This window comes from Tachypleus tridentatus, chromosome 13 (genome assembly GCF_004210375.1).
Source record: "Tachypleus tridentatus isolate NWPU-2018 chromosome 13, ASM421037v1, whole genome shotgun sequence".
Classification (NCBI taxonomy): domain Eukaryota; kingdom Metazoa; phylum Arthropoda; class Merostomata; order Xiphosura; family Limulidae; genus Tachypleus; species Tachypleus tridentatus.
In genome coordinates, this window is record NC_134837.1 from 36,916,568 (window position 1) to 36,932,381 (window position 15,814).

At 33.9% G+C, this 15,814-nt stretch overlaps 1 protein-coding gene and 1 pseudogene across 2 annotated transcripts in view; one reads left to right on the forward strand and one right to left on the reverse strand.

Annotated features, from left to right (window-relative positions):
• The window catches only part of LOC143237245 (betaine--homocysteine S-methyltransferase 1-like), a 38,057-nt gene extending 22,289 nt beyond the window's left edge, over positions 1-15,768 (forward strand). Inside the window, exons 6-10 of the mRNA XM_076476293.1 lie at positions 6,232-6,341; positions 14,131-14,263; positions 14,503-14,621; positions 14,784-14,962; positions 15,636-15,768. Of these exons, the coding sequence (XP_076332408.1) occupies positions 6,232-6,341; positions 14,131-14,263; positions 14,503-14,621; positions 14,784-14,789 (368 nt within the window). The 3' untranslated portion in view covers positions 14,790-14,962; positions 15,636-15,768. The remainder of the gene's footprint in view (positions 1-6,231; positions 6,342-14,130; positions 14,264-14,502; positions 14,622-14,783; positions 14,963-15,635) is intronic.
• Positions 1-15,814, reverse strand: part of LOC143237251 (betaine--homocysteine S-methyltransferase 1-like) — a 62,221-nt pseudogene that overhangs the window by 24,902 nt on the left and 21,505 nt on the right. The window lies entirely within an intron of this gene.

Below are 15,814 nucleotides of genomic sequence, written 5' to 3' on the forward strand. Positions count from 1 at the left end.
TCGTACTTCTACAGAACATACTCCATACTCCATGAACAGCTTTTCTTCTTTTTGCAGAAGGGGCTCTCCATAGCTGTAATGCATATATTGACCACACACTGACTTTGGGCTGTTGGTCTAAGGTTGTACATTCTCTTCTTATCTCCAGTTTACAGCTCCTTGCTCTTTGCTGGCCTTGGGATTCTTCTTTCCTATTTATAGGGGTCATTTAGTCATGTTTTAATCTGATCACGTAACTCTTGGGTCATTCCGTGTCAAATGATCCAGGGAGCTGCAGGTGACCTCCATAGAATGCCTTGAAAAAATTCACATGTGCTCATCTACCCATATAATGAAAAATTGCCAAAGATTAGATCAATATATCTAATAGTTTCCGATTTACAGCCCTGTAAAATTTGGTTAATTTTCTTTTATTTTTGGCGAATTCATTTTTAGGCAAGATTGGCTGCATGAAACCACAAGAGTATTGTTGGTAGAAAGCTGAAATATGCTACACTGACTGAATTAATCTCAGATAATTCAAAAAATAGTCTCAAACCAAGTTTATCTCTCTTAGGATTTGCATAGTGAGGCAGTAAAATCACCTGAAAACCCAAAGTTGTAAAAAACGTTGGTTTATGTAATAAGCCATAGATCTAAGACTTAATATGATGCAAAGCTGAATTTTCTTTTCTAATTTCCTATAACATATCAGTTGATAAATCAGTAATTGTTGTAATTAAAAGTCTGTTAGATCTCCTGTAAAAAAATTTAGCTGCATTCAACTATTTATGATTTAGCAAAAATAGCCCTACTTCAGGCCACAGTTTGACCATGTCACCAATTATTCAGCCTTTTCAGATTTTTTCATATATTCATACGCCCCTGAATAGGATCTACAAAAAACATCAGGATGGTTTTCAACCTACTTTTTAAGTTATAATTTTTAAACTATCCTCTGATCATACGTTTTTTATTTTAAAAAAAATCAGTTCAGGTGTGTTACTGTGTGCAAATATATCCATACAATTTTGAAAAATACCTTTCAGAATTGGATGTATTCCACTGAAATATTCTAACCAGCCTTTCACAATGTTAAATAATGAAGTTGTAAGAAACAAGAAAGAATTAATTCATTTCTGAACAAGTTTATGGGCATAACTAGTTAGATCACATTACAATGCAAATATATTGTGTATGCATTACAGTTATGCAGATATGGCTGAGTTTAAGATACATAATATAATAAATACATAGGTAAATCAGACACAAAAAGCACAGTGCTACAACAGGGGATAACTGAGAAAGAATATCGTCACACCAAACTTAAATAATCGTCACAATGAAATGTTTCAAAAAACTGCTTTGGCGATAAATTAGCGTTAACAACATCAAATAAATATTGCTTTGTTCAGACAGCTTGAATAAATTTCTAAAATTCGAGTTTGATTATGTTCAGAATACTTTGACTTAGAACATAGCGGTGAACACTACTGCCTTGCATGGTAGGTACACTTATCAGAAAGGAATCCAGCTTTTATCTTTCGTGACCTTGCAGGCCATGAGAAGAGTTTGTTTCTAGATTTCTTCATGAATGACACCAACACATCGGAATGTTCATCTGATCTATCTTTTATGTTTCCCACATACCATTCAGGATTGTATGTGCATGTCACATATTTCCCTGGTTGATAATTATCATTGTTATCATTAGACCCTATTTGAGTTGCTGCAGCATCACTTTCACTACTACTACCAACAGTTACAACTGTGTACACATCATCATCTGATAGCCTTCTCATATACAATTTGTTGGTAGAGTGAGGAATAAAGCTATGATGTGACCTAATACCTGCCACAGTTTTGCATTTTTCATAGCACTCAAGTAGATCAAACTTTACACAATTCTGCAGGACTAATTCCTGATTGACAAGAAAGAACTGAATGCTCTGAATGTGGTCCTTTGTCCAATGGTACATATCACAGACTCTTAAAATTTGATAATTTATTATTTTTTACAATCTTGATTTTTTTGAAGATCATGTTCAGAGATGTAAGAATATGTGGTAAAGGCTGATTAGAATATTTCAATGGGATTCATAAATTATTTCAAAGTTGTATGGATATATTTGCACCCAATAACACACCTGTATTTTTTTTCAAGTAAACAACATATGGCCAGAGGATACTTTAAAAAATTATAACTCAAAAAGTAGGTTGAAAACCATTCTGATTTCTTTTTTGTAGATTATATTCAGAGATGTAAGAATATATGGTACACATCTGAAAAGGCTGAATAATTGGTAACGTGGTCAAGCTGTGGCCTGAAGTAGGGCTATTTTTAGCTACATCATAAAAAATGGCATGCAACTAAATTTTTTTACAGGAGATCTAATAGACTTTTAATTACAACAATTGCTGATTTATCAACTGATATGTTAAAGGAATTTTGAAAAGAAAATTCAGCTTTGTATCATATTAAGTCTTAGATCTATGGCTTATTACATAAACCAACGTTTTTTACAATTTTGGGTTTTCAGGTGATTTTACTGCCTCACTATGAAAATCTTAAGAGAGATAAACTGGGTTTGATACCATTTTTGATTTCCGTGAGATTAATTCAGTCAGTGTAGCAAATTTCAGCCTTCTATCACCTTTACTCTTGCAGCTTTAAGCAGCCAAATTTGCCCTAAAATGAATTTGCGAAAATTAATTAAATTTTACAGGGCTGTAAATCAGAAACTATTAGAGATATTGATCTAATAAATGTGCTTATTCTGGGTCATACCACCCATGGACAACACGAATAAAACAAACAGGATAGCTGCTCATCCTAATCATGCCCTCAGTGGTGCTTAGTGTAGTCTGCTTTTCAAAATAAGAGTTTCATGGTCATGCATTACACTGTCTCTGGTGATTACAGTCTTCTGACTCCCTCGCACATTATTTCCTCTCTTTTCCAAGTGGAGTATGGGATTCTTTGCTACTTTCCAGTTCCAAGCCTCTGCAGTAGTGGACCATGGAGGCTGCCTTCTGGATGGGTTCCACATAGATGGCGATAACCATTAAATTGAGAGTAGGGCAGTAGTGTTCTGCTGCTGTAAAATAAAAGAAGATGTGGCCTCCACTAGTGTTGCATGTACAGACTGGATGTCCTCATTTTCCCTCACAAATATTGGATACCTCTAAAAGAAGTTTGGGATTGAGTGAACCAATCCTCACACTTCTTTACATCAGTTGCTTCCATATTTCATTTGCACATGCAGAGTAGGCCCTTATCCTACCCTTCCAGGATGTTGGTTTCCTGCACAGGAGATTTTGAATTTGAGTCAACCAATACACCATATATGCAGTTCACTCTCTTGATTGGATGTCCTCGTTCTAACCTTGTTGGATGTCATTTTCTGCAAGTGAGTAGAAATATCCTGGTATTTGTGCAGATCTTAATCCTAATTCCTGTATCAGAGGTGAAATAAACATGGTCCTCATCCTTTCCTTGCATGAAGTTGGTTCCCCATAGAGAAGATATTGCATGCTGGGTATTTGCCATGCATGTATGCCCTTGCCACATTAAACCCTACATTTTGTGCCCTTGTGTTTCCTGAATTATATATATAAAAGCAAAGAGTATAGCTGGTTCAGAAGTGGTGTGATGCTCTCCATTTTTTCTCATGATCAGAGTATTGTACAGATGATTATGGGGATATTTCTATTTTTCTTTTGCACTGGTTCCTCTTCCATTTCAGTATGGGATTCTAGCTAATCTTCTGAAGGTATTCAAGTACCGTAATGGAAGCTAGTCTTTTCCTACATTGAAAATGTATTTCCAATAAGTACTTACCTCTTCTCCTACCTCCCATCCTCCCACGTTCTGCTATACTTAGAAGTAAGGGTAGGGACCAAATCAATGGTCATGTTCCTATTGGTTAACAAGTGACACAGGACGATTTGCACAAGAGACATGTTGGGATCTTCCACAGGGGAAAGGTGTATTGTGTATGGCATACATTAGTAAAAACGTTCACAATTAGAGGGCAGCATTAAAAAAGAAAAGCTAATCTTGTGAGTGGAGATAAGTACCTCCCAGAAAAACATTTTCAGTGTAAGAAAATTACAACATCCAAAGACAACGTAGATAAAGGAATGGCCAATAAATTGTTTTGAGTGGTGCTAGTTATGAAGAAAATGCTTCTGTTTTACAAAAGAATTTGGATCATTTATTGATGTGGGCACATAAAAAGCAGATGGGTTTTAATTATAATACATTTAAGATTATGCATGTGGGTTTTTATAATTAGAAGTGCAAGTATAAGAAGTATAAGTACAATGAGTATATAAGTGGATAGGAATATCTTTAAGAGTATTGTGAAAGAAAGGATTTTTGCTGTAAAAGTCAATCAGTCTCTAAAACCAAAGAAGTGTGTCTTTGCGAGTGACAGGTAAATAGAATTTTACCTACAGAAATAATGAATACCAATAAAAATATGTAAAAGGTAAAGTTTCATTGCTGTTGTCACTGGTTAGGTCATATTTGTGTATTATGTTCAGTCTTGAGGTCCTCACCTAAGGAAGGACATTGAATTATTGGAAAGGGTTTAGAGAAGGGATACCAGAATGGTACCCAGGATTGAGGGGTTGTTATATGAGGAGAGGTTAAAACTTGTGAAGTTATTTTATTTTGAAACAAAAGAAGAGTTAGAAGGGATCTAATTTAGGTGTTTAAGATTGTAAAGGGAATGAATAGTTTCGATACATAACTTTGTTTTCATATTTAATGGCAAAAAAAGTAGGACTATGGGACACAAATATAAATTTTGGCAAAATAGGAGTCATCTTCAGCAAAGACAGTTGTATTTTTCTAACAGGATGGTTGGCTTTTGGAATGGTTTGCCCTAGGATGCTGTGGAGAGAATAAATTTAAATGAGTTTAAGAATCCGCTTGATAAGTATATGAGTGATAGGGACTGATTTTAAGAAATTTAAAAAATTATTTATTAATAATAGTCCAGTAGATCACTTGCTGTCCCTTAGTATTATGTTATTTTTAAATATTAGAGAAAATTTCTCATTTTGAACTTCAAATTTACAAAAGTATACTTTATCAAAGATAAATTTGTAAGGTTATTGTGCATTAAAGAGTATATATGTCCATATCAACATGAACACATAACATGACAAGTTTATTCATCACATTTATAATTAACACATACCTAGTTACAAAATATTTTTTTTCAATATCTATTGGAGACTGCTTACAACAGAAGTAATTCAATGTAATACTATACAACATTACAGAGTTTGTTGTATTTATTCTTTCATGTGTTACAGAAGCTTTATGTAAAGCATGCTATAGCTATGGTCCAGGCACCAGAAGAGCATTTCTCCCCCACCCAAATAGATTTGTGTAGAGGAAGAAATTAGAGTGGCAGTAGACACTTTTGAATAGAGGAATTGTTATGAGGACCAAAACAACAAGGATTTTAATTTAATATGTCATTAAAATTTGCAAAAAAAATGTGTTTATTGATAATGGTTAATAGTTATTCAGTAACAATACCCTTAATGTGTAATTAAGCCCCCCAGTGGCACAGTGGTATCTCTGTGGATCCACACCACGAGAAACAAGAATTTGATACCCATGGTAAGCAGAGCACAGATAGCCCATTGTTCTGCATTGTGCTTAATTTAAATCAATCAATCAATGTGTAATTAAATAATATTTCATGATAATAATATATTGGGTTGAGGAATAATTCGTGAGCGTTTTTTCAAGTTAAACAAATATATTCATAAATGAAACGCTTTCGCAAAATATTTCATGTCATTTGGTAGATAATTTTTTGCTCTAATAGATGGTGTGTTTGATTTTCATATGTCTTTAATTTTTGCTTTCATTTTCAGCTCATTAAATGGACTGTCAAGTGGACAAAATCAAGCATTTTCGACACCATTTGCTTTTCGCATTTAATTTCTTGCAATTTCGTTTAAAACAATGCATACTATATACCTAGGTATTACATGAAATAAAGTATCATAATAAATGTTTTGGTGTAATGTGTTTATGCATTGAAGTATTGTATAGTCTTGCATGTAATGCTTGAATGAAATTATTTAAAAACGCTCACGAATTATTCCTCAACCTAATAATTCAAACATACACGTTTGTTATAAGTCTTTCCCTCCACCAAAAATAAAGAAAAAAGATTCTATACCATTATGGTATAATGTAATTGTCATTGATCTTTTATCTAGGTTTTTGGGCTCATGAAATAGGAAAAATGGTTGGTGTAGAATTTCTGCTTGTTCCAATTCATCATCAGTATTTAATGACATCAACTATACCTGAAGTAAAGGAACTAAAGGTCTGTTCTCTTTGGTAATCTCACACAATGTGTGCATTTGTACATTGTTTTTAGTGTTAGCTTTAGTATGATTAATATTTAATAGTTACAGAATCGTATTTTATGAGCAACATCCCAAAGGACTTTATTCCTTTATTACGTACTGCTAATATCCAGACCAAAGTGGTAGGACCAATAACATATGCTCCAGACCCAATGCCTCTTATTGGACTTACCATGGATTACCCAACTTCTGGATGGCTGCTGGTTTTGGGTAACTTCTGAAAGGTTATTTACTATTTCTATTTGTATATAAAATACACATAATTTTGGTGATTTATGTACTTTTTAAAATAATACAAGGAATATGTGATTTGAATATGAATTTAAAATTTGCATTTATATATGTATTTTTATTCATGAGGTTCAATCTTTTTTATATACATCAAGCAATTAATTTCTGTTATCTATGATTTAAACTCATTGGATAAACAAATATTTCATAGACATTATATACATGTTTCACAAATACATCATTTATTACATTCATGATGTCACTAGTAAAGGCATCATCAGGTGCAGTTGTCTTGCTTTTCCTCAATTCTGAAAATAGGATTGAAAGAAAAAGAAGAAATAACTAAATTACCAAATTGCTGCAGATTCATGAACACAACATAACACTGGATGCATCACAGTGGACAACTGCAACAACAATTTATACTGAAAGAAATCCTACAACTTATCCTGCATTGTGGCAACTTATTAGTAATGAGCAACATTCTTGTTAGGTTATTAATGATCCTCCATTCTGTAAGAGTCATTACTGTGATTTCAAGAATTCCAAATTCACATATAAAGCCCAGAAAAGTTTTTTTTAGATTCTGCTTTTAAAGTTGAATTGCATAGTTGTGAATGTTTTCATCATGAATGGTTATTATACTCACCATCAATTGTTTTAATCTACTGCTTTGTGTGTGGGGGTTAATTTCTAATACAAACTCAACTTTTTCTCCAACAAGTTTTGAAAATGGGATGCATGCAGACAGTAAAATTTCTAAACATGAAATTGGCTTCAAACATTAAAATTGTACGCTCTTTTACTACAGTTTCAAAAGAGACTTGGTCAAGTGGACTCGGCCTCAATAAACTGGTTCAACGAAAAGTAACTTTTTTGGCGAAATGTTCTAAAAAAGAGTTGTTGTTCTTGTAAAATTCTTTACAACAAGAGATTTGGCACCTGTGGAAATAATAAAACTGTAGGTTCACAGTACAATGGCAATTATTTGGGAGCATTAGGGTTGCTGATCAAGTTTGATTCATTTTTCAAAGAGCTCATTGAAAAACGTGGGAATGCTGGTAAGGGAAAGTCCTCACACCTTTCTGCAAATATCTGTGAAGAATTTCTGAACCTCATTTGTGATGAAGTGTGAGTTGAAATTATTTTGGATGTTAAAAAGAGTGAATTAGCATTCACTATGTATTGATCCAATTCCTTATGTAACCCATGTTGATCATTTAACCTTTACATGTTCGTTAACATGCTTCGAAAAAACATCTAAAAATTAAAAAGTGTCTTGTGATGTATTTCAATAGTGTATTGAAAGATGTTTCATGTTTTACTTTACACTGGTATCTTATTTGTCGAAATTTAAACTACAAACCTAAGCCAGGGTAAATTCTTTTTATATTAGTTTTAACTCAAAGTAAATCACTTATTTACTCTTGTTTTGTAATGAAGCACAATATCAATCTCGGATTTACAAGGTGTATTAAAACGAACGAATTTAACATAATAATAAATATCAGTTCTTTGATAGATTGGCAAATAAAAAGAGAAATTGATACTGATGACAAGATATGTAGAAATATAACGCAGAGAAATTACTATTTTAAGCTCAATTCTGAGCATCCTACATGAGATCACTTTTACTTCTCATGAGCATACCGTCTTTGTAATCTTAAAATATCTCGACAGTCACCCTGTATTTCAAATTGTTTTTTTAACCACTACCCAGTTTTATTTGATTTTATACTTTCAGTACATAGACTAACAACAATATTAAACAACATGATATGTAAGCTATTGTTGGAATCTGGTGTTACCAAAACACATTGTCCTTTCTGTATATTAGAAGTTGTTAATCTAAACGATATTTTCCAATACGTATTCTCTGAATTCGCCAAAAATTCATTTTATCTTAGCTTACTGAAATTTGATGGACTCAGAAATGAATCTACAGAAGTTTGACTGGCTAGACTACATTTTTTTTCTGCTTTGTTGGTGAAGCTTGATTTCAAAATATTTATTTCAATTAGCTATAAAATATGAGGTTAGGAAAATGGTCCCCAAATTGTACACCGCTGCGCCCTGGGGTGAATCCGAATATTCAAAATGTTTTTAAGGGAAACACAGCGATATCGACACCTGGCGGACACCGAGGTTGTTTTTCTTTTCTTGTATTTTCGGCTACGCCAGTAACTTCTCAAACTTTCTCGTTTCTTAGATTTTGTATATAAATAATTGTCGACTGTTCGGGTCCATCAGTGATTGAAATAAGTGAAGGGTGTTGTGATCAAGTGTCTGCGAAGTTCAGTGAATTATTTTGTTGATTTTTAATCCTTGTGCATAAAAATGAAAAAAAAAAAAAACGTTTTGAACATTAGTAAGAAGTGTGGGAGTGAAAAAAAGGACGGCGAGCCACAGATCAATGGCAGAGTTGTGAATGAACAGAAATATCGGAAATATGACAATAGTTATCTAGATTATGATTTTATTTCGGTAGATGTCAATCATGAAGATTGTCCACAGTGTGTATTATGTCTAAAAGTTTCGGCTCCAGAATGCATGCATACTTCCAAGCAAACTAAAACACCACCTAGAGACCAGTCATCCTAACATGGCTGGTAAATCTCGTGATTCTTTTACCAGAAAGTTAAAAGAATTGAACGAGCAAAAAAGGTACATTATTGAAACAAGCATCAATACCAAGCAATGCTTTGCTAGCATTCCACATGGTGGTGTATAGAGTCGCGCAATATAAAAAGTTTCACCCATCGCAGAAGAACTGATTTTACCAGTTGCAGTGGATATGGTAAACATTATGGTTGGTGAAACTGTGGGAAAACGAAAACTTCTTTCAAAGGTGCCTTTGTCCACCAATACTATTAGTCGTAGACTACAACACATGACTGGAGACCTCAACGATCAACTAATTGAAAATAAATAAATAGAAGGAATTCGGGTTACAGCGAGATGAGGCGACGGATAGTAACAAGGATGTTCATTTGATTTTCTATGCACAGTTTGTGGATGGTGACAAAATTGTGGAAGACCTTCTCTTTTGTAAAAGTATGACTGCAGTACAAAAGCTCGAGATTTGTTAGAGATCCTTGACCCTTTTATGCGTGAAAACAATTTAGATTGGACTAAGTGCGTTGGCGACTGTACCGATGTTTGTCACTTGATATCCTGCTGTTATGGATGATTGCAGGCATTCATTCGAAGCATAAACTCAGTTTCTCAGAAAGCCATTTATTTTTTCTTGCATTTGTTGGTGTTGTATTAATGTTCTATTTGGTAGATATTATCTACTTTGTTCTCCAGGACCGAAATGTGTTTTACAGACTTGAGAGCAACTGATGATCTTTTGAAAATTTAAAGCTTATATGATGGGTCATCCCAAGTGTGTCGTTGTTCTGTCACCTGGGTGACATTTAAAACATTTTCACTTTGCATACGACAGGATCCAGTAAGGGAGAAACTTGTAAGTGAAATAAAACTGATCACACCACAATGTTCAAGAAGAATTACACCAATTCTTGAAGTATTTCAGAGGTATCACTGCTAAGATGAGGTGGACAAAGGAACAGGCTGTTTGATGTTTCTTTCTGAGATTAGATGATCATGCTCTAAATTCTAATGACCATCTGGGCAAGTGGCAGAAGGACGATTGAAAATTGTGTTGCTGAATAGATCCAGAGGAAAATCATACTAAATTGTGCTGATTACAAATGTATTAAAAGACCGCCTAATAAATTTGCAGAACAGAACTTGGAAGTGAGAGATATCTACGATTTCAAAATCTGTATCTGTCATGACAAAATTTTATGTAGTTCTTCAGAACTGGCCATTGAAGAGGAATAAACCTAGAACAACAGAAGTAGTACCAATTTTGCCAATGAATGTTGCAACCCAGCTGCCTCCAGCATGTTGGGGAAGACACAAATAAAAGACTTTAAACCATTTATCCATAAGTCCCAGCACATTGATGAACTACACTGGTTTTACTGATTATATAAGGCTAATAATGTTTTCCACAGGAAGATTTATATATGAGACAAACACCTCAGCAAATGCTGATGTCTCTGCTTGAGTATCCCATAGGACTGGATGAGCAAAGTAACTGCTTTGCTAATGGACCTGTTAGGAAACAGAATAGGAATAACCTATATGATTCTAAACATGAAGAAGACACGTCTAGGGTAACTTGTTTCAGCCTACAGCTTTGGAGATGAAAGGTAACATACAAAATGAGCATTTTGTTGAACAGTGAGGTATAAAAGGTCATCCATATTGGTCTCTCGAACAGTATGTCCATAATGACTAGAAATGAGTGTTGGATGCTGTGGAAAGTTTTTCAAAAACTGATTGATCACAAGTTGGTTTGTTTGTTTTTGAATTTCGCGCTGAGCTACTCGAAGGTTATTTGCGCTAACCATCCCTCATTTAGCAGTGTAAGACTACAGGGAAGGCAGCTAGTCATCACCACCCACCGCCAACTCTTGGGCTACTCTTTTGCCAATGAACAGTGGGATTGACCATTATATTATAATGCCCCCACGGCTCAAATGTCGAACAAGTTTGGGTTTATGATTGTGTTGGCTGAGGGAATATTAACTGGTGAGGGCCCTACATCCCATGTAGTTTTACATAGAATAAAATTATCAATGGGCTTTGGGGCTGAACCCCTCTAGCCCCTACCTAAATACGCCACTATCCAGAATGTTATCTCTCGTCAAGTGTGTGTTTTTTCTTATAGTAAAGCCACATCGGGCTATCTGCTGTGTCTACCAAGGAGATGCGAACCAATAATTTTAAGCGTTGTAAATCCGAACCGGAACTCCACTGAGAAACGTTCTCGTAAAGAAATGACAGCCGACAGATGGTCACCCGCTGACCATAAATTTCAAAGGTTTATGAAATGCATGTATGTTTTGTATTTGAGATATAAAGGTTTATTTGATATTACGTGTGAGTTTTTTATGCATCTATATTAAGAATCAACCTTCAAATTGTGAATAATTGCTTATTTCTACTAACTACAAGTTTTGCTTTGTGTTGTTGTTTTGAGTTAAGCACAAAGTTACACAATGGGCTATCTGTGCTCTGCCCAACACGGGTATTACAACTCGTTTTTTTGCGTTCTAACTCCGCAGACATGCCGATGAGCCACAGTGGGCTTTTGTTTAGTGTAAAGAAAAATTTAATAAATATTTTGTTTTTCGTTCATTTGATCAGAATTACAATTATATCGACGTTGTTCATTTCGATATTTTATACGATGTTCATCTACATAAAATTTAGATTGATTTTAGTTTTTGTTATGCAATATAAGGAATACAGACAGGAACGGATTGATATTTTAAAGGATCAGTCCGGTCAGTATCATTCATAACGATCTAGTAATTTTTTACGTATTGTGTACTGGCTCAACAATAATGCATCAAATAGCTGGTGGTTCAATCCACTCCTAAATACAAAATAAATGCATTATAAATCGAGTTTATAAATATCTTTCACTGTAATAATGTGAATATTAATTTCATTTATGAGGTTTATTGCTTGAATTTAAGCACAAATTTACAGTATTGGCTATCTGACTTCTAGCGTTGTAAATCCGCGGATATACTGCTGTGCCATTGGGTATATTTTCTTGTAAGGCAAACATTATAAACATGTGAAATTGCACCTTCTCCGACTTTTACCATTGCAACTTTTGGATGTGATCATTTGTGCCATCTTCTTGATCATAACTATTAAACATTATAATCCGAAGGTCGCGGGTTTGAATCTCCGTCAAACCAAACATGCTCGCTCTTTCAGCCGTTGGGACGCTATAATGTAACAATGAATCCCACTATTCGTTGGTAAAAGAGTAGCCCAAGAATTGGCGGTGGGTTTTAACGACAATATGCCTTCCCTCTAGTCTTATACTGCTAAATTACGGACGGCTAGCGCAGATAGTTCTCGAGTAAAGTTTCTCGAAATTCAAAAAAACAAACTAACTAACTTACAACTAAAATAAAGAAAACATACCCAAGTTGAGCGCCTTTGCTAATATATCGATACGTTCCGTAAAAAGAAAATGGCCGTATAAGATACCGATATAACAAAGAGCTGGAACAATCATTTAAGACACGACTAAAACACAATCGTAACATTATCTTTAAATTTTTTATAGATTTTTCAAAATATATCAGTGAACATGATTTACTACTCACAGTATTATGATTAACTTGAAAGTTCCCTTGACTGTAATTAGCCCCTACATTGGAAGCTCCACAGTAAACACAGTTGTGTTGCTGATGCTTCCCCTTTGGTCGAGTCCATTTTCTTAAGGTAAAGAAGTATACGCAAAAATAATACCTAAATTTGTATCTGTAATGGGAGATGATTGTACAGATAAACTATATTTGATATCAGAAGCCTAGATAAAACAATAATGAAATTTAGGGTATCTTAACTTCTTTTACCTATCTAAGAACGGTTATCTAATATTATTCCTTACCTATTCTTGAAAATGGGAATAGTTAATCACATGACAATCACTGCCTCCTCTGGTATAAATAACGTTTAGCATCACCATGTCGCTCACATCAAAGTTGGAGGAAGTGGGAATGTGAAATATCAACAACCAATAAACGAACATAAAGAAAAGAAAGACGCCGAAATTTTTGTATAATGGGACCTGTTCAAGATAACAAAGTAAGTAACCACCAATGTTTATTGCGAACGTGTTTCATATAACCAATAAAAATTAATTTGAAGGGAAACAACGAGTTTAGTAGATCGCAGAGCTTTGAACTTTAAAGCAGCCTGTAATAAATGAATTCAGTTCCTATTGTAGTGCTAATATGTACTTCATTGCATGTATTTTCACTAACAGTATAGTGTTCGCGAACATATTCTGGAGGAAGAATAGTTAAACGTACTGCTTCTAAGTTTCAAGAAGAGGAAATATTTATAAATTTGCAAATTGTTTGGAGAAAATTATAATATTCTTGTAATATCTAAGTTTAAACAGAACTGCAATATTTGAGAAATAATGTAGTTAATGTATTATAAAGTTTCTTTCTTTCATTCACGAGTTGGTATTAATAATAGCAGGAAAAAGTGATCTGTTAATGTTAGATGACACTTGACAAAATAACTGTTTATCATAAGGAGATGTACGCTAATAGGGAAATAGGTATACAGGGGCGTGTTTTGTAAAGTTTTAACCTCGATCAAAGTTTCCACATGTAAATATTAACACACGTAAGCAGTCTGATTTAGAAACTTATCTATTGCCAAACAAAACTGTTTATAGACAACACTTGTAAGTCAGTGAATTTTAGCTATTGTATAACATTTTGATTTATCTTCCAAATTATTGGAATATCACATTACTGACATGACTGATAATCCTGATGTAATTAATAAGGAAATTTCTTTGATCAGAAATTAATATATTTGACTTCAACAAAAAGCTTTTATATTAAAGTTAATGAATTTCGACTCAATCAAGTTTCCTCTTTTTTAATAATAAAGAAGGAATTACTGCAACTTTTGGAAGAGGGAGTGGTCATTGGTGATGGAGGATTTGTGTTTGCTTTGGAGAAACGAGGTTATGTGAAAATAGGACCTTCGACACCTGAAGCATGCGTCGAGAATCCAGAAGCTGGTAAGGAAATTTAGGGATATTCATAATAATACCAATAACTTTAACTTTTTTCAATTGTATATTTTTCAGAATTTTAACTTTAATATTTTAAAACCAAAAATTAAAAATTAAAACAACGATGCCTTATTCTCAACCACGAGCATCTTGAGAACGTTTATAATGTTATGGATACTTGTCATTAAAATGCTGATTTTTATGCCTTTTTTATATTTCTTTTATTTTTTCTTCCTGTTTTGTAGTACGTCAACTTCATAGAGAATTTCTCAGAGCTGGTTCAGATGTAATGCAAGCCTTCACATTTTATGCCAGTGATGATAAAAGAGCAAACAGGGGAAACGAAGCTGGAGCAAAATTTACAGTAAGTGTGGATCATGATTTTTACATTTGTTGCTTTCACAATGTTCACTTACTTTGCCAGCTTCGCAGTTCTAAATATGTTAGAGAGAGAAGGTGCAAGAACTTCCAAACAAACAATGTACTTGATTTCTCCAGTGAATGATTTTCTTTCTTTCTTCCTTAGGTTTAAGTTTCTCAAGTGTGGGGTGTGGCCCAAAAGGAACGAAACTCACTAAAGACTTTTAAGTATCTTCTCACCTGTGCTCTCTTCTTGGGTGATGTCTTCCTGTGTGTATCACAGCTAGTCCTGACAAAGTTGTTAGCAATGAATAATAGAGAAGATGTATACTAGGGTTATTTTTGGTGAGTATAATTTTGCATCCCCAGCATTTGCAATATGGGGTAAGTAAAAAAAAATAAAGAATCTGTCAGGCAGAAATAAAGAGAAGGTGCATGAAGAATTTCGTAAATAGGTCAGTGTTCACTGAAAATGGAGTCGATTTTCTTATCTGTGAGGTATAGTACAATTATGAATTTCTCTAGTGCTGAATTACTTCGTTAATAAGAAAACTTGAGCTGTTGAGTTATTCAGAAACATTTCAACTTTCTAAGCATACAGAGAATGAGGAAACTGAAATAAAAAACCCAACTTAGTATTTCGTATTGAATATTATTAGATACATTGTTCTAAACATACACAACATTTTCATAAAATCTCATTTTAAGGTATAAATATGACTAAATTTCTCATATCTATGCTTTTTCCAAATGAGTAATACATTGTTACAAGTGTTGTTTTAAAGTTTAGATAAATATGTACAAAAAGTAAATGCTACCAGATCTTTAGTTTTGTTTCTGGGTAGTTCTTTTGTGGTCAGCTGAATATGAAAATTTTCCTCCACGACTGCTATTTTAATGTGTTTACAAACTGGTTCCATATGATTAAGCAAATTCAGTTACACAAATGAAGGGCCTTGATTGGTTTCAGTTCTAAACTTCTTTCTTGCAAAGAATTACTCAAGTGTCTCTTTTACAGTATTTTGAACATGTTGAAGAGATAGTGTAGGAGACAAAGTTACCTGTGGCAGCAAACGTGTATTGGTCCTGAAGGTGACCTTCATCATACATCGTGTGAAAAGTGTGCAATAAAGTTGGTTAAAGCAGGTACTCGTCAAATTTTTTCTTTTTTGTCTAGTCTTGTAAAATAATGTTCAA